The 19107-nt window shown below is 47.2% G+C and overlaps 1 protein-coding gene across 4 annotated transcripts in view; it reads left to right on the top strand.

The window, feature by feature from the left end:
- The window catches only part of LOC115094544 (myotubularin-related protein 8-like), an 84004-nt gene that overhangs the window by 55598 nt on the left and 9299 nt on the right, over positions 1–19107 (top strand). For all 4 annotated transcript variants that reach the window (XM_029607701.1, XM_029607704.1, XM_029607702.1 and 1 more), the window contains exons 7-12: positions 1562–1694; positions 5989–6098; positions 6278–6403; positions 11971–12020; positions 13084–13284; positions 14428–14562. In XM_029607701.1, coding sequence (XP_029463561.1) covers positions 1562–1694; positions 5989–6098; positions 6278–6403; positions 11971–12020; positions 13084–13284; positions 14428–14562 — 755 coding nt within the window. The remainder of the gene's footprint in view (positions 1–1561; positions 1695–5988; positions 6099–6277; positions 6404–11970; positions 12021–13083; positions 13285–14427; positions 14563–19107) is intronic.

The raw sequence follows: 19107 nt of genomic DNA, 5'->3' as shown, positions 1-19107 counted from the left end.
TGTCGTTAATTGCATGAATGGTGAATGTTTGACGAAGGAGAGATTATAGATTGCATCTCCTCCCTCTGCCAACCTAGGTGTCCTGCCTGTCCTGTTCTAAGCTTTGTGGTACATTATTAAAAATTAGTTTGTCTCTTTCTCTTGCTCTGATTCACTCCGCTTGCTCTCTCCACCTTGCAGTTAGACTCTATACAGTATAGGATTAGATTCTCTTTTTCTTCCTCATCTCCTCAGAATTAAGACAAATGATTTGATGTCTAACAAATAGACCATTTCAGTGTGTCTGTCTTTTCTTTTCCTCTCTCGGTCGTCTCCTTTCCTTAATATTTAGACAGCAGTAGACCATTACAGTATTGATCTGTTTTAGTACCAGTTTTTTCTCTTTAACATTAAGAAAAGAATTTGCATGCTGCCCCTAACGAGTTTTATAGTATTCTGCAGCCGTCTTTCTCTTTAACAAGAACTAAGTATGGTACTCTAGAAAATATACATTACAAGCTTCACCTCATCCCTCCAGCCTGGTCATCTAGCACTTTTTTTTTTTATCATTCAGAAAAATAACTCTGTAGTATGCTGTGTCGCTTGTTCTGTCTGCCTTGCCCTCTGACCTTTCCTTTAAGATGACTGGCATGCCCACTTCTGACCTTCTGAAGGGCTCAGATGCAGGAACCCAGGCTTCAAGGAATAAACATTGCAACCTTCTTTCTAAAAACTTAAATTGAATCAGTTGCTGACTCCTCCTCTGTAAGATCTTTAGAGGTCACTGTTAAACTGTCTAGTCGTCCTTGAACTAATAGAAATGGTAATGAAAATTGAAAGGCAGAAATGAACACTGTATCTGCAGACCCACAGCATGAAACAGGTCTGCACATCGGAGCAATGTTGACTAAAATCTGTTAAAAGCATGCGGTAATACCACGGTACTGCTGCGTGTGTAAAAGTGGTATATGCTCTAGTGGATTGCACATTAAAGCATTGCAGAAATGTGATCAGAACATGTTGCATGCTTTAAAAGTCAAAATAGTGCCTTTAGAGGTGTAAAGTTGTGTGTTAATGGCAGCACTGGTGCAGATGAACTGATTTTTCTGATTCTGCATTTTAATTAGCTCATTTAATTTTCAGCACAAAAATCTGCATTATTGGTAACATGCAGCAGTGCTGCTTTAGCACATGCTCAGCAGTAATGCTGGTGTTTTAACATACATCAGTGCCATTTAGTAAATAGGTTCCTTTTTAATCAAAACTATCAAAAATCTCTATACCTCTTGATCTGTACTGGTATCATAAACCTATGCAGCTTAGACATCTTTAGTATAATCAAAACAAAAACACGGGTGAACAAATTGGGTTTAGAATTGTTCCAGGTTTACTCCTCCTCTCTCTTGTCAGAGGAGACTTTTATCTTTTTAAAGAGCCAACAAAACTAGATATTGTAGGACATTTTAAGTTTGCAGAGCATGCTGGTCCCTTCTTCGGTTGGGCCTTTGTTAGTTGCAACAACTCAACCAAGACCAAACAACAGGTACTGGAGCTTCAGCTTTTATCTTCTTGTGAAATGCAGTTGAATGCCATGGCAAACCGAGCTGCCGGCAAAGGCTACGAGAACGAAGATAATTACGCCAACATTCGCTTTCAGTTCATCGGCATTGACAACATCCACGTGATGCGGAACAGTCTGCAGAAGCTCCTGGAAGGTAGGATAGAAGCTGTTTGCCAGCTTGGCGAGGTTTGTTATAGGCGGGCTATGAAATATTTTTAAATGAATGGTGTGTGCCAGAGCCAGAATATAGGGAGGAAGGCTGGAGAAGCAGCTTGGCTGTGACGAGCATTGTTGAGCATAGTCTGCTTGACCTGGAAGGAGGGCTTCAGGAACCCACGTAGCCATTGAGAAGGCTATTGCTTGATGCCATGACTGTATACATGCTAAATAAATTAATAGTACTGTTTTGTTTTGTTTTTTTAAACCTAATAAAATCATTGGCCTTTCCACAAGCTGCAGTCAGAATAAATGCAGTTAGTGCCGAGCTGTTCAGCACCCAAGATCTGGCTTGAGTTCCTGCCTCTTCCTTCTTGGGTTGGCCCAGTCTGGGGGATGCAGTGCCTGTAGTGTTCAGAGCCCCACTGCAAGGAACACAGTTTTGTAGTGACACCCGCCAGCTGCTTAACAGGCAGCCCGGGAAGTGACTTTGAAAGAAGTTACCTACGATATGGCTGAAAATTTGGGGTGGGGAGCACATAGAGGCAATAATGCTTTGTGGATCCTTATGAGAGCCACATAAAGAAGAGAGAGAAGGCTGAGTAGGAGAGGAGAAATGGAAAAAGAGCATTTTTTAAAGGCATTTGCAGAATTTCTGTTGTATGCATGCACAATCTGTGCTTCTTGTTTTTCCAATGCATTCTATGGTGTTGACACTTCTGTTCCTTTGTGCACGTTTTAGTCCTGGAGGAATTCTGCGCTACTGTGGAGCGCAGAATTTGCACAGAATTGCCATTTTCTGCGCAGAAAATAGCAGAGGAGACCCCGGCATGCCGCTAACGGAGCACGTCCCGCGTGTGCTGCAGGACGTGCTCCATTTGCGATGAAGAAGGAAGGCCCCCGTGGGCTGCGAACAGAGGGGAGGGTGAGAGAGAGTAGGAGGGTGTGAGAGAGAGCATGGGAGGTAAGAGAGAGGGGCTGGGGGATGCTTGAGTGTGGGTTTCAGAGAGAGGGAGTCTATATGAGGAGATTGTGAAGGTGTGTGTGTGAGAGAGATTGGGAGCTGGTGTGCATGAAAAAGGGGATATGTGTGTGTGTGTGTGTGTGAGAGAGTGAGGGAGCCTGTATGAGGGGGAGTGTGTGTGTGCAAGAGAGAGAGGGACCCTGTATGAGGGGATGAGTGTGTGTGAGAGAGTGAGGGAGCCTGTATGAGGGGATGTGTGTGTGTGAGAGAGTGAGGGACCCTGTATGAGGGGGAGTGTGTGTGTGAGAGAGTGAGGGAGCCTGTATGAGGGGGTGTGTATGTGCACTAGAGAGAGGAAACATGTGTGTGAGAGAGGGAGGGACAGAGGAAGCCTGTGTGAGGGGCAGTACTGAGAAAGGGGTCAAACTCTGGGACTGGCAATAGAGTGGAAGGGGTTGAGCGTAGAGGTGGAGGGGAGAGATACTGGCAGGTGGAGGAGTTGGGGCCTGAGAGGGTAAAGTGGCCAGGGGAGTAGGGAGAGCGCGTGGAAGGGACACTCTTACAGTGAATTTCTAGGGAAATTCTGCTCAAAATATTTAAAATTCAGGATTTCTAAGTAATAACCTTTTTCTGTATTAATTTTAAATATAATCACTTAAAGACTGTCATGTAAATTGTGTTACTTTGACCAATATAAAGTTTGCAGAATTTAAAATTTTGTTTTTGTGCAGAATTCCCCAAGGAGAAGTACCACTGATACCTTAACAGCAAAGCTGTTAGTTTCATTTTCTGTTTGTACCCTGTGCATTGAATGGCTTTGTTTGTTTTTGGCTGTTCCTGGAAAGGGTCATTTACCCAGATAAAAAGTTTAGCTGAAAGCTGCCCTTCCCTGGCTGGCTAACAGTCTGTGTGGGGGTTGGGGGCAGGGTGGGAAGAGAGTGTATGTGTGGGATGTTGCCCCTGCTTGCCTGCCTGCACTAATGGCTTTTTAGTGCTCCTACTTCTTGCATTGTGGTTTCCCTTTGAAAGTGACTGCAGTGGACATAGGCTAGAAGTACCCCAGGGCTATTCAAAATTGTCCCCTGCTAGGCAAGCCCTTCCAGGTCCTATGGGCCACTTAAGGACAGGACTATGCATGTGCAAACAAGGTGCATATTTTCAGGTTTTATTCCATCCCTTCTGACTGAAAAAGTAAGAATAAGACATTCAGGTGTGTGTTTTTTTTCCCCCTATGCTGTTCCCAAGAAATATGGCTCTGTTCAGGATATCACAGAATCTGACAGGCTGGCATTGCACATTTTCAAATAATGTTATGGCATACAGCAAAGCCGGTGCTCTCGCTTCATTAGCAGTGGTAAAACAGTCTGAAGAAAGTCTCTGAGCTGGAGGGTAGGGCAGGGAGGCAGTGTTGGACCATTTGACGAAGGACGAAGACAATCCAGTAGTTCAGCTCTGGGGAGACCTCTGAGATTTTGATCAATCAGTTGGAAAGGTGTTTCTGTTTGTCTGACTTTGATTTCAAGGAATCAAAAAGGTGGCAAAACTGCCAAACCATCGGAAGTGGCAGTCAGCTGAGATAATGGAGCTCCTCTCTATCAGCATTGTTGGGTTATTTTGTTGTTTTTTTTTACCTCGCGAATGACAATGCTTTTGTAAAAGTCTTCACACCCTTCTACATTTTTCACATTCTGCTGTTGAAAAAAATACAAATAAGTTTTCGCGGATCTATACTCTACACCAGGGTTAGGCAACTCTGGTCCTGAATACCACAAACAGGTCTGATTTTCAGGACACCAGCAATGAATATGTATGAGAGATACATATGTGCATTCAGTGGGAGGCAGTGCATGCAAATATCTCAGGATTGATGTTCTGTCCTACTGTTCTACACATTTATTGTGAAAGAACAATTTAAAGAAATATTCCGACAGTAATTAAGAATTTAAAAAAAACCCCAAAAAGTCTTGATTGTATAAATCTTCACACCCTTTGTCATAGCAAACCCAGATTAGCTCAGATTCCAAACCCTGCCTTAACAAGGCCCATAATAAGTTAAACAGAGCCCATCTGTGTCCAGTCCCAGTAGCTGAGCTGATTTGAGCGCTCCTGGGTGAAGCATCAAGCTGTTTCTCTTGTACGAAGTGAATTTGAAGCAAAGGTCAAAATGTGCAGAACAAGGAGCTGCTGAAAGAGCTCTGGGGGAGATCTTTATTCAAAGGACAGATTGGGGGAAGGCTATAGGGACATTTGTGTTTGAACATCCCTGGAGGCTCTGTTGTAAAGTGGAAACAGTTTGGTGCCACCACCCAGGACACTGCTGTGATCAGGCCGTCCCTCCAAAGTCAGGAAAGTGCTACGGAAGGTCACTGCGAGATCTAAGATTACGTTAAAAGAACTACAGAGATTGGGGAAAATGTTGACTGTTCAACAATATAAAGATTATTCCACAAACATGACCTGTATGGGAGGTGGCAGGAAGGAAGCCACTGCCGAAGAAAAGCCGTAGGATGCGCCACGTAGCGTTTGCAAAGAAACCCTAAGGTTTTGTGGTCTGATGGGAGCAAAGTGCAACTTTTTGGTCTCGGTGGTATTAAATGCAGCTCGTCACCCTGCTGACACCATCCCCTAAGTAAAGCACAGTGGTGGCAGCTTTATGTTGTGGGGATAGGGAGACTTTTGCAGGTCAAGGGAAAGATAGAGGTTGCAAAGAACAAGTAAATCCCGGATGAACACTCATTCCAGTCTGCCCTACACCTGGGACTGGGGAGAAGATTCATTTTGCAGGGCAGTGATCCTAAGCACAAAGGAAAAGCAGCGATGGAGCGACTCAGCAAGAAGAAAGGGAATGTTCTGGAATGGCCCAGTCCTCGATCCGATAGAGAATCAGTGGCAAAACTTGAGGACTGCACTCCACTGATGTTCCCAGCCAACTTGCAAGAGCTCACGCTCTTTGGCAAAGGAAAACGGGCAAAACTTGCAGCATCCCGCTGTGTAAAGTTGGTAGACACTTCCCCTAAACAACTCCTGCTGTTATTGCTGTAAAAGGATGGAGGAGTGTAAAGGCTTAAGCAATCTGGGCCTTTTGGAGTTTTATTCTTAATTACTTTGGGGATATTTGTATAGTTGTTCTTTCACGATGAAAGGGTGGAGTATGCTGTGTAGATCGGTGAAACAGAAACCTACTTTAATGCATTTTGAATTGTACATTTTTAGACAACATAAAAAAATGTACAAGGGTGTGAAGACTTTTACAAGGAATTGCATATGACCTGAGGGCTGGTGACTGAACTCTTTTCCCCTCTTAATGCTCTCATTTCTCCTCTGTTAGTGTGTGAAACAAAATCTTTGTCCATGAGCGACTTCCTGACAGGCCTGGAGAACTCTGGCTGGTTACGGCATATTAAAGCTGTCATGGATGCTGGCGTCTTTCTAGCAAAGGTGAGAAAAAAGTATATTAAAACCCAATCTCATATCATCATTTGACACTAGAAAATGGGGCAGAAATGTCAGCGAGAGAGAGAGGATTGTGTGATGCTCCTCAAGAAGAGAGTGGAATATATTCAGCAATCCCAAAGCTGTCTCTCTCTCTTCTTTTTTTCTCTCTCTTGTCCTGGCAGGCAGTGAAGGAGGAAAAAGCCAGCGTGTTGGTGCACTGCTCAGACGGATGGGACCGCACCGCGCAGGTCTGCTCCCTGGCATGTCTTCTCCTTGACCCCTATTACAGGACTGTCAAAGGGCTAATGGTAAGCAGTGACGTTTCCCTAAAAGCAAACATCCCAGGAAGACCTTTTGTTTGCAGTGCCAGCTTTACTCTGCCACTGAGGAACCCAGCAAGCAAGCTTTTTATGTTAATTTTTTTTTTTACACTCCCTTTCGTGCAATTGCCCCTAATGACCATCAGAATTAAAATGCACTATAAAAAAAAACAAAAAAAAAACTTGAAGACTTCCAGTATAATAAAAATTAAAAATCCAATGCAGCGTATGATACAGATCCAACCAACATAATTAAAATCAGATAAATGCTTAACACAAACTGATGAGCCTTACCAAGCTTCCAGAAAGTCAAGCAATCTAAGTGAATACCTCCATGGAAAAAGCTCTCTACGTTTAATAGCACACATTCTAGTACTGCTGAGCTCTGCGTCTTACAGAAGGTGCATCCAGTAAGGACGCCTGGGAGGAGTGAATGACCGTTTGGGAACACCGTAAGCCCGCTCTGCAAAGATTTAATCGCCAAGTAAAGTATTTTAAATTGCAGGTGGAACTCTGCCGGGAGCCAGTGCAGATTTTCTGTAGTTGAAGACTTTCTGGTGGTGTAACCCGCCCAGCTTCAGCATTCTGCATTAACTTGAAGGAATGTGATATATTTCTTAGGATGGCCTATTAACAGGCCATTACAGGAGTCCAGTTGGGTTGAAACAGTTTTTTGTGTATTTTATGCACGTGTAGCTCTGCAGAATGTTAGGAAACAAGGGTGCGCAATTTATTACTTTCAAGGAAGGGGGAAAAAAAGTTTGTGTGGGCAGGGTGTGGGGTGCATGTGGCACTCCAGTATGCACCTGTGTCATGCATAGCAGAGATCCCATGCAATTGTGGTGCACACCAGCAGGGGGGAGATATTTGGCTATTCTGGCAGAGTGTGCTCTTGTGCTGAGTCTGTCTGGGATCTGCAAACCTCTGGCAGTGCTTTTATATTCTAAAACACAACTAAAATACACATAACTGCACCTTTATGGCACTCTGTTGTGGAAAGGACCGGATGCTGTCAGCAGAGAGGTAGCTTCTCTCTTCCATACTACTCAGCACTCGCCAATCCTCACAGTGAACTTTTTTTTTTCCCTCTGCATTAAATCGTGACTTTGAGTTAACACTAGATCATCACAAAATCAAATCATCTTCAACAAGCCAGAAATGTAATGTGGCCCGCGCTTTCGGGTCTGTATTCCAAATGCTGCATTATGCTTCTAATTTAATCTTTTCTGTTCTGCTTTCCAAGGTCAGGAGACTCAGTCAAAATGGATTACGAGTCAGAATGAAAATTAATATTCATATAATCATAACATAGAAATACAGGAAAATGCAATAAATGTATTTTTAGATTACTGATGCATCAGTTAAATACAATTTGTTTATATTTTAGCTTTTGCTCAGATCTTTTCATTGGTAGCTCAAGGAGCATTACCTTCAGGTAGTTCTTTGCTTCTTACAATTTATAAGTTTATACCTGAAGGAAAGGAGGATGAAGTAACTTGGCCAAGGTCACCAGGAGCATTAGTGGGATAAGCACAATTCATTCTCAGAGGACAAGCAGCATGGTAGTCCTCACACGTGGGTGACATCATCAGATGGCGCCCCGACACGGAAAACTTCTGTCACAGTTTCTAGAACTTTGACCAGGCACACTGAGCATGCCCAGCATGCCCTATACCACGTGTCCACGTGGAGTGCCTCTCCAGTCTCTCGTTTTCCGCAGAGCTGTAAGCAACATGGCATGAGTGAGCTCACGTTGACTTTTTGGCCTTGTTGAAAAATTTTCTCTCCTTTTTCTTTTCTTTTTCGCGGGTTTTCTTTGCAGTATTCGCCGGGTCCTTCTCGGTGCTTCCCCATAGTGTTCCTAGTCGGGGTTTTTGACGCTTCTGGTAAGTTTCCTTTCACAGTCAGTTCCCCCGCAGTGGTGGTGCTTCAGTGCCTGTCGGCCATCGATGCCCGCTGCCATTGATTTTGATTTTGCAGCCCTTTTATTTTGTCCCTTTATGGCCACTTCTTCTGGTTTTCGATGATGCTCCTGGTGCCTGAGGACCCATGTCCATTGTGGACCCATTTGAGATACATTTCTTCTGCCTGGGGGCACCGCATGACATCCAGCGTTGCTGCTTATTCACACAAATGACCCTGAAGTGACGTAATCTTCAGCTCGTCAAGATGGAACAGCTCTTCGGGTCGAAGAAGACTTGAGCCATCAGCATCGAAGGACCTCTGAGCCACATCAGTGGACACCACGTCATCGACATCCAGCCGGACTGTGTGCTGTCGGCAGATAGTGGCGCTGGAGACAGACCACGTCGATCTCCTCATCAGCCCCGACACCAGGAAAGGACTAGGCTGAGCATCGAGGGAGGCCAAAGAAGCATTGGCACCGGTCCCTGTCTATGCACAATGCTGGGCAGGGGGATGCACCAGCTAATGCTGCAGTGCACCCTGAAGCAATCCCGTGACGAGCACTAGTCCTCTACTGGTGCTGGGGGTCCATGTTGGTCTCCACTGGTCCTGATACCAGGTGCCGATCCACCTTGCTGGTCCAAATAAGATCTGGCCACCCTCCTAGATGGTGTTGGCATAAGCAGTGTTTGAGGAGGAGCTGGAGCGGTGAGTCCAGCTGATGTTGGAACGGGCACGGCAGGGCCTCAGTCCTGTGGCAGCGATGGCACTGGAGCTGGTGTACCGTCTGTCCTGGAACCGCTGCTGGAGAAGCTTAATGTGCTCATTGGTACTTTACCGACCCAGCTGGCACCAGTTCCCAAGTCAGCACCGGTGCTCGGCAGGGCACCAATGCCGCCTCCTGTTGATACAGTCATCATTGATGGTTCTTCCAAGGAGGAAACTCCACCTAGGCTGGCGGAGATGCCAAGGCCTGTAGCCCCCCAACCAGCTTTGCTGGTGCCTGCACCTTGTGGCTTACAGTAAGGATGAGGGTCCCTGTGACCCCTGGGGGGGGGGAAAGATGATAGCTTGGAGTCCGACGAGGGCTCTGAGGGTCTCTACTCTGACTTTTCTCTAGAAGAGCAAAGGAAGTCTCCACCTGAGGATATATAACCTTCACAGGGTTTGTGAGTGTGATGGCAGAAACCATCCCATTTCATTTACTGATGGAGGAGGCTGCCAGGCAAAAAATGCTTGAGATCTTCCAGTTTGTGGAGCCTCCTAAGGAGATTGTGGTGGTCCTGGTACATGAGAATCTTAAGGCACTGCTGCTGAGGATATGGGAACACACCCTCACAGTGCCTCCCGTTAATAAGAAGGCTGATGGGGTCTACCTCATCCAGAAAGCTTTTGGATTTGATAGGCATCAGCTTCCTCATCAGTCGCTGGTGGTCGAATCCACTCTCAAGAGAGCCAAGCATTCTTGGACCTATTCCTCGGCGCCCCCGAGGAAGGACCAAAGAGTGTCTGATCGCTTTTGGGAGTGTTGGCTCAGCTGATGAAAGCTCCTTTTGAGCTGCTGCATACCTGTGACCTGAAGTACCTGACCTGGAAAGTCATATTTTTGGTGGTGGTCACTTCAGCGTGCAGGTCAGCGAGCTCCAGGCCTTAGTGACTTATCCACCTTACACTAAGTTTTATCATGACAGGGTGGTCTTGTGTACGTACCATAAGTTCCTGCTTAAGGTGGTGAGGGACTTTGATCTTAACCAGACTATCGTCCTGCCAATATTCTTTCCCAGGCCCCATTCCCACTAAAGTGAACAAGCACTGCATAGTTTGGAATGCAAGCGAGCCTTAGCCTAATACCTGGAGTGGTCAAAAGCCTATAGACAGTCCACCCAACGTTTTATTTCTTTTGATAGGAATAGGTTGAGCTTTGCCATTGCTAAACAGACAATATCCAGTTGGCTAGCAGATCGCATTTCCTTCTGTTATGCCAAGGCAGGACTGCATCATGGGGTCATGTCAAGGCTCATTCTGTCAGAGCCGTGGCAGCATCTGTGGCTCACTTGCAAGCAGTTCCCATGGAAGAGATCTGCAAGGCTGCGACGTGGAGTTCTTGCCACATGTTCACATCTCTCTATTGTCTGCATAGGGATGGCCGACGCGACAGTAGGTTTGGCCCGTTGTTTGGGTTCAGGCTGTCTCCACCCTTTGTTACCAATAGCACTATTGTGCCCATTGGCACCTGGTTGGGTGTCTGTTGGTTCCCTTTTTGTGTTGGGGAGCAGCCTGTAGCTAGGGGTTCACCCATGTGTGAGGACTACCATCCTGCTTGTCCTCAGAGAAAGCAGAGTTGCTTACCTGTAACAGGTGTTCGCCGAGGATAGCAGGATATTAGTCCTCACGAGACCTGCCTGCCACCCTGCAGAGTTGGGTTTCTCCTAATTTTTCATTTACATATAAAATTCTATGTTATAAGACTGGAGAGGGACGCTGGGCATGTTCAGTGTGCCAAGTCAAAGTTCTAGAAACTGACATAAGTTTTCTGTGTCGGGGCTCCATCTGATGATGTCATCCACGTGTGAAGATTAACATCCTGCAGTCATGTGAGAATACCTGTTACAGGTAAGCAACTCCGCTATCCCTGGTTTCCCTGGTTCTCAGCTTGCCACTCTAACCACTAGATTACTTCTCCATTACATAATTACAAAAACAAATAACTTGAATCCCAACTAAATCCTACGCTGTACGCTCACTAAGGATTAAACTAGGTAAGCTCAAAATGAAGGTAATTACAAAATCAAAAAGGTATATAAATGTTGATATCAAGACAAACACATGGCTGCAACAGGCACTCCTAGCTACAGGATACCCCATTTCAGACTTTTCTCCAAACTAAGGATGACATTGATGCCTCTGTTTACTCCCTATGGAGTTCCCCAAGGGGCGAGACACCCTCCAACAGCACCCAAGAGGCTGGCTTGCAGGCCAGTTTTTCATATTGACCCTCAATGACCTCAGCGAGAGGGGTGCTATCAGAGCATTTTTGGGTCAGCCTAGACAAGGAGATCAGAATGGCATTCATCAGCGGAAGGGGGCAACAAAGCTCTTGAGCTCTCAGCACCAATTTCCAGCAGGGATTATGGCCTAGTCTGAATGAAGGAAGTTTTCTATCAAGAACGGTGTTACCTGTGCACTGCCTATAGTGGCTTCCACTTGGCCCTGAAAATCCAGGGGTCCAACTCACCAAGCAATTCCTTCCTTTTCTGTGCCTGTGGGAAACACCCTTGGTAAACCAGGCTCCAAGCATCATTTGGATCTCTCTCTTCATCTAATGTAATACAGGACACAAGCTTTGCTTTCTGAATAGCTTAAGCATTTAATAAGATTCAAAACTTGCCGTGTCTGTGTAAAAAAAAACAAAACAAAAACAAACCCATCTGGCAGGTGTTCTTCTTGCTTATTGTCCTACTTACCTCATTCTGAGCTGGTGGTCTAAGCGTCCATCTCTTTTCATGTCCCTTTATAGCTTGAAATGAAATAAAAACAAATGATGCTAACCCATTGACTCAGCTCTTGCTGGAATTGCCTCTTGGTTTTCCATGGTATCTTCAGTTTCCCTAATTTGTCTTATTTTTTTTTTTCTCCTAATGGTCATTAAGGTTTTGATAGAGAAAGAATGGATCTCGGTGGGGCACAAGTTCTCCCAAAGGTAGGTACAGGCTGCTGTTAAGCTGGCAATGGTGGGGAGAGGTCACGGATCCAGTTGGGCCTGCATGCTGGCTCTTTTTCTACTAACGTCCCTTGCTGAATGTTTGCAGAAAAGTCAGTACATGAGATCGGGATAGTTGCCACTTCTCTGTCACTTTTCCTTACATGGGGTCTCGTGTACATGTGAGAAGGGGAGGAGAGCAGAAGTAATTTTAGATCTTTACGGGTAGGAGGGAAGGGTCACACACAGTCAAGGTTAGAATCCCAGGGGCGCTACTGTCTTTGTATTTCATGGCGTATGGTTTTAGCCCCCATGTACCAGACACGAGACTCTGAGAGCTTTTAGAAATGTAGCAAAATGTTTATTATAGGAAATAAATTATTTGCAATCACAATATGAGTGTCTGGGAAGCAGGAATGCACAAGATCCCTCTTGCCTATGTAACCATCTTACAAGGCTTAGAGTTTTGTTTTTTTCTAGTTACTTTTGGCCAAGTACTGATCTTTTCTAAATACAACACTCTGGCCTGGCTTCCTGCACCCAAACATTCATTCTTTTGTGTCCAAATGTTTGTCGTCTCCTGTACTATCTTCCCTTGTAAGAAGACATTGATCATCTCTTATCAATATCTGCACTTTCCTGATCTTATGTGGGCCATTCCCATGTCCTTCACTTTCTGCTGACTTAGCCCGTATCCTGTAGCTGCATATGCTGTCACATATTGGCACACAAGCTTAGTTGAGCACAGTTCAGCAGGCAGCTTTACACAATGGTGCCCAATGTTTTTATTGATTAAACTTGTCCAAGCCAAAGCTGGGAATTTTCTTTAAGACCTGGCAAAACTGTAGCCTTACCGCCCTGCATGAAGCTCTATGACTCTCTTCCTACAAGCATCCTGAGGCTTACAAGGCGAGCTTCCCTGCACCTGCTGCTCAGCCTTAAACGTTCAGGCCTCTTGCGAGGTACAGCAGATGCAACAGATGTTCACATCATTTCTCCTACCTTTGGAGTATTGCCTGCTGTTGTGACGCAGCTTTCTCTCCTTCTGTGCAAACCCCTGCAGGTGTGGCCACCTGGACAGCGACCGGAAGGAGGTGTCTCCTGTCTTCACGCAGTTTGTGGAATGCGTCTGGCAGCTCATGGAGCAGTTTCCTTGTGCGTTTGAGTTCAATGAGCGCTTCCTGCTTGAGATCCATGACCACGTTTTCTCCTGTCAGTTTGGGAACTTCATTGGGAATGCGCACAAAGAGCGGGAGGATCTGGGGTGAGTCCAGGCTGCATCGCAACTTTATTTTAATGGTTAAAAACTGCTTTTTTTTTTTTTTTTTGGACCTGTCAACTATGTGTGCGCTTGGGCTGTGGTATGGTTGACACAGCCTGGCGGGTGAACTCGCTAGGCCCACGTCGACAGCTGGTGGACCTGCTTTTACCAGGACTGGAGCTGGAGCTTTCACCTATATCAGCCCCCGTTCCCTGCAAGTTGAGCCTTTGGTTTCCCAGGGCTGGGGAGGGCTTAGACAGAAGTCCCGTAAGGAGCGGTCTGATAAAGTCAGGGTACGGGTCAAAGTCGGGGCTTGCAGCGAGAATCAATATCCGGGACCAGGCCCAAGGTCGGGGCAGGCGGAAGCCCAAGGAGAAGTCTGTGTCTGTAGCAGAGGTCAAGTACCATTCGGCAGGCAAGCGAGGAGACAGACAGGGCAAGACAGCGCACTAGGACGAGACCCGAGCAGAACAGGCAAGGCAACGAGGAAGGCCAGGCACAGGAACACAAGTAGTAGCAGCAGCACGCACTGCATGGCAGCGGAGCCCGCTGCTGAGGCGGTGGCTGGAAGCCCGCAGTGATGTCTTCTGACGCCACATCTGTTTTCCCACTACGGGGGATGCTTTTAGTTCAGTGTGCGCTGTGCATGCGCACCTAGGGGGGAAGTTGGTGGTGTCCATGCCTTGTTGGCGACGGGGTTAGGTATGACCAGTCAAATGTTGTAGGACCATATCATCAATAGGTTTTCCTGGTTGATTATAAGGCAGAGAAAATAGCGAAATAAAAGAATAGATTTTCTCATGGGAGAAGAGAAGTGAGAGGGGGAGGGTATGCTAGATGTAATCAGCTACAACCGACATATAAATGAGGCACAAGAAGGAGCCCGCCATCTGTGAAAAGGAAGGTCTAAATATTGATTGCATGGAGGATCCCCCTGGGAGTAGATAGTGGAGGCAAAACTGACAGAATTTAAGAGCTTGGGAGAAGCACGGAGGGTCCCCGGTTGTGAAGGAATGAAAGCAAAGCCAGAAATGAAGTGGGGGTTTAAAACATTGTAACAGGAGTTACATTAGCAGCTTGTCAGCCTTCATGTGCTACATATCTTTGATTCCTATACAATAACCTTTTTTATTTTCTTTTTTGCAGTGTCTTTAAAAAGACTTATTCCTTGTGGCCTTTCCTACTGCAGAGAAAGCAGGAGTTCCTGAACCCCCTATATACGGGCTTCTTGCCTTCAGCCTACGGGGTGCTTCAGCCGAACACGTTACCTTTCAGTTTTAAGTAAGTCCCTCCACCTCTGCTGGATCCCCCGAGTTAGACGGTAACCAGTTACTGACTGTGGTATGATCTTTTGGGAAACTGCATCCAGTGGCACGCTGGTTTCTAAGAATCGTGCATATCGGCCTGTTCTGAGTATTATTTTTGTTTAAGGTGAATACAGAGTCTGGACAGCTTTCAAAGAGATTTACCCGAGTAGAAAGCGGTAATCGACTATCTGAGATCTTCCCTCCCTCAATGCGGGACTGTGGCCGCTCTGGGACTTTTAGCCAGCGGAGGGGAGAGTTTAGGGTGGGGGAGGGAAATAATCCATGTAGACAGAATTTTCAGTTGTATGTGTGGTTTTTCATGTAGAAGCAGGCATGAAGGTCTGTGGGTATTTTATACCTTGTTTTGTTAATAGGAGGTGTGTGAGTGTTTTAGGGCTTGTAATATTTGTAGTGTATATTTCATAGGTAGAGTTGTTACTATCTCAAACATCCCACCTTCCCCCTTCCTCACCAATCTCTCACTTTCTCTCCCTCTCTCTGCTCTACTGTCCATTCCAACCAGTCCCCCTCTCTCCGCTTGTCCAGCCCTGCCAGTCGTTCACTCTCTCCATCAGTTCATTTCCACCAGTCTGTCTGTATCTCACCCTCTACAGTCCATCCTTGCCAGTCTCTCCCTCCACCAGTCCATCCTCTCCTGTCTCTCCCTCCCCCTCTCTCTCCCTCTCTCCTACAACTCCTCGCTCCACCAATTCATTCCCTCCAGTTGCTCCACATCTGCACAGTTCCAGCTATGTGGCTGCCTGTATTTATACTACATAAGTTAATGAAGATGAGTACATTCTTGCACCTTTACTGCTCTGCTTTGCAATTTTAAATATTTAGTTTGTTTGTTTATTTATTTATTTATTTGACAGTTTTATATACCGAAATTCTTGTAAAAAGTTACAAATCAATTCGGTTTACATTGTAACAGTAAACAGTGCCTCAAAGAGTGCATTACATTGAACAAGGAGTTACAAAACTAGGATCATAGAAGTGAAGAAAACCAGGGGGATAACTCAAAAATACATTGAACGGCTAAGTTTTATTTATTATGAATGAGTCTGATGTGCATATAATTCTTTGTTGTTACATGAATACCTTTTCTATATATGGCATATAACTGTAAGTAAAAATGAAAGAGAAGTATGTTGGGAGTCTGCAAAAATTGTGGAGGTTAAAAAGGGGTCCATGCTCCCAAAAAAAGTTGGGAACCTCTGGTGTAGCATGAACTGCAGGTTTGAGTTCTCCCCAAAGTGGCTCAGTGATGTTGAGGTCAGGAGACTGTGACGGTCACTCCACAGCCTTCGCTTTCTCCTGCTGCAGCCACTGAAGGTCGACTTGGTTGGTGCCTCTTCTATGGCGCGGTAGGTGGTTGTTGTTTTTTTTTAACCTTCCTAGCAGTCTATTCCCGGCGTGTCACTCCTCAGTGACCGCCAACCATCGACCGCTCGCTGGCTATTTTTTATGGTGTCCGGTTTTCGATGGTGCCCGCAGACCATATCTATTACTGATCCGCACAAGGTCTGTATCTTCTGCCTGGGGGCATCGCACGACATACAAGGGTGTCAGCTATGTGATCAGATGACCCCTAAAGGCCACTGTGCTCGGCTAGACAAGATGGACAAACGTTTTGGTCCCAAAAAGTCCATTCCACCCGCGCCGGCGTTGGAGACGTCTATTCCAGGAGGCCGGGAGGAACAGATGGATACTTTTGCCCCTATCTGCTCCCCCATCAGGTTTGTCCGGGGAGAGAGAGGCGCCAGTGATACTCCCTCTCCGATGTCGACACTCTCGAAAACAGGATCTTCAGCTTCCTCGGTGCTGAGGAAAGACTGGATCAAGCATCGTGGGAAGTCCTGCAAACACTGTCAAAGGTCGCTGTCGGCGTATGGCCCCGGATCCAGTGTGGCGCCGGCGACTGCCGTGCCGCCACCGAAGCAACCTAGTGGTGAGGAAGCCCCATCCTCCGACAGGCCCAGGAGTCCCAGGCATTCCCCAATGATATCTATACCAGGCACAGAGCCTCCTTGGGGTTATGAGGAGGCTCCGGTGACGTCTTATCCCCCTCCATCAGACCTAGCTTTACCAGACTTCAGGAAGGAGTTGGACCGCAGGGTGCAGTGCTCCGAGCCCTGGGGGGCATCAAACTGCCCCCGGCACCGGCTCCCATACTAGTGCCTGAACCAGCACAAATGCTGTTGGCGCCTCTGCTCAAGCATCTGGACATCCTCTCGGTGTCCTTCCAACACAGCCAGTGCCATGGGGTCCCTCGATGCCCCAGCGGCCACTGATGCCCCCCCTCTGGAGCAATTCCCATCGTTGGGTCCTCCAAGGAGGAAGATTCACTGTGACCACTGGTGCCATCTGCTCCTTTGGTGCTGAGACCTCAGTTCACCGGGTCATGGGGAACCCCCACGGCCATCGGTGCCCTTGCAGCCCTCTAGGCCACCGGTGCCCCCAGTACCCTCTGTGCCCACACCGAGGGGTTTAGACAGGTCTCCTGAGCAGGCTTTCCAGGGACCTTAGCGAGAAAGAGGGCCTGTATGACCCCTGAAGTGATGATACCTCAGAGTCATCCTCTGAGGACTCCGGGGATATCCTGTTGGAACTTTCACCGCCAGATGAAAGGCGTAGGTCTCCACCAGAAGATCTCTTTGCTGGTTTCATCAGGGCCATAGCTGAAGCCATCCCCTTCCAGCTCCTCATAGAGGAGGGTGCTCGACATAAGATGCTGGAAGTTCTCCAGTTTGTCGATGCTCCAAAGGAGATAGTGGCCATTCCAATCCACATCCAGTGTCAGTTCCTCCAGTAAATAGGAAGACTGATGCCATCTACTTCGTCCAGCAGGCTTTGGGATTTGAGAGACGTCATCTCCCTCACCAATCAGTGAGTCCGTTCTCAAAAAAGCCAAGCGCTCCCGCACCCATTCATCCGCCCCTCCGGGCCGGGATCACAGGGAACTGGATGCCTCCTATTTCAGGGTGCTATGCTCGTCACCCTCATTGCCTCCTACCAATTGTATATGACCCAATATAACCAGAACCTGTGGAAACAGGTCCAGGAGCTTTCAGAATGCCTGCCACAGCAGCAACAAGATGCGTTTTCTGCTGTTACAACAGGGTCTAGAGGCAGGAAAGCATGAGGTGAGATCCACCTACGATGTCTTCGAGACAGCAGCGAGGATAGCTGTAGTGGGTATTGGCACTCATAGGATGGCCTGGCTCCTAGCCTCGGACCTCCCCAGAGGTCCAAGAGAAGCTGGCTGATCTGCCTGCACAGGAGAGAATCTCTTCGGGGACAAGGTCAGGGATGCTGTAGCCCAGTTGAAAGGACCACCTTGAGACCGTTCAACAGCTATTGGCTAGTGCTTCCGACCCACCATGTTCTGCTAGGAGGTCCTCCCGGCAAAGTTCGATGAAGTCCTTCTACCACCAAAAGAAATGGTTTCAGGTCCTCACCAGCAGCAGGCCCCCAAGCCCCAGCCAGCTACCCAGCAGAATCCTGCTGCAGGGTTTTGACTGGGGATGAGGGAGCACGAGTCAGCCCACCATAACCCCATCATCCTACCCCCCCCCCCCCCCTCCCAGTAGGGGACAGGCTACTTCTCTTCGCTCAACACTGGGCCCTTGTTACGTTGGACCAGTGGGTTCTCACAATCATACGCCAGGGTTATCGGCTGAATTTCAGGGTCATCCCTGTGGAATTTCCCCCATGTCCGTCATGGGGTTCGTCTGCCCAGCAGGAAATACTTTTTACAGAGCTCTCCGCCCTTATAATGCAGGAGTGGTAGAACTTGTTCCCCTCCATCAACAGGGCCATGGATTCTATTCAAGGTATTTCCTGATACCAAAGAGAACTGGGGGACTAAGCCCCATTCTCAGTGTCAGAGCATTGAAGAAATTCCTGCAGAGGGAAAAGTTCAAAATGGGGTCTCTGGGCACCCTGATCCATCTCCTCACCAGAGGAGAATGGCTCTGCTCCCTCGACTTGAGGCCTACGCCCACATCACAATCTTCCCAAGTCACAGGAAGTAACTTCGCTTTGTGGTAGGAAAGGCTTACTACCAATATTGAGTACTGCTGTTTGGCCTGGTTTCAGCCCCTCGGGTTTTCACCAAGTGCCTGGCAGTAGTGGGGGCACGCCTCAGGCATCAGGGGGTGCATGTGTTCCCCTACCTGGATGAATGGCTGATCAAGAGCACCTCCCAAGGGGGGGCACTACGCTCTCTTCATCGGGCTATCCAGATGCTGCAATTCTTGGGTTATCAATTACCCCAAATCCCACCTCTGCCCATCACACATTTGGACTTCATTGGAGCCAGCCTGGACATGGTTCAAGCAAAAGCATTTCTGCCCTGAGATTGGGCTCTTGCCCTCTCGTCTGGCTTGGTGCACATTAGTCATCAGGTTCCCACCCGTCTTCTGCTTCGTCTCTTGGGCCACTTGGATGCCTCTGTCCATGTCACTCCATTGGCCTGCCTCTGCATGTGCAGAGCAAAGTGGACATTACGGTCGCA

This window comes from Rhinatrema bivittatum, chromosome 6, assembly GCF_901001135.1.
Source record: "Rhinatrema bivittatum chromosome 6, aRhiBiv1.1, whole genome shotgun sequence".
In the NCBI taxonomy this organism is placed as follows: domain Eukaryota; kingdom Metazoa; phylum Chordata; class Amphibia; order Gymnophiona; family Rhinatrematidae; genus Rhinatrema; species Rhinatrema bivittatum.
The sequence above is the reverse complement of the archived record's forward strand: the minus strand, read 5'-3'. Positions and strand labels throughout refer to the sequence as shown.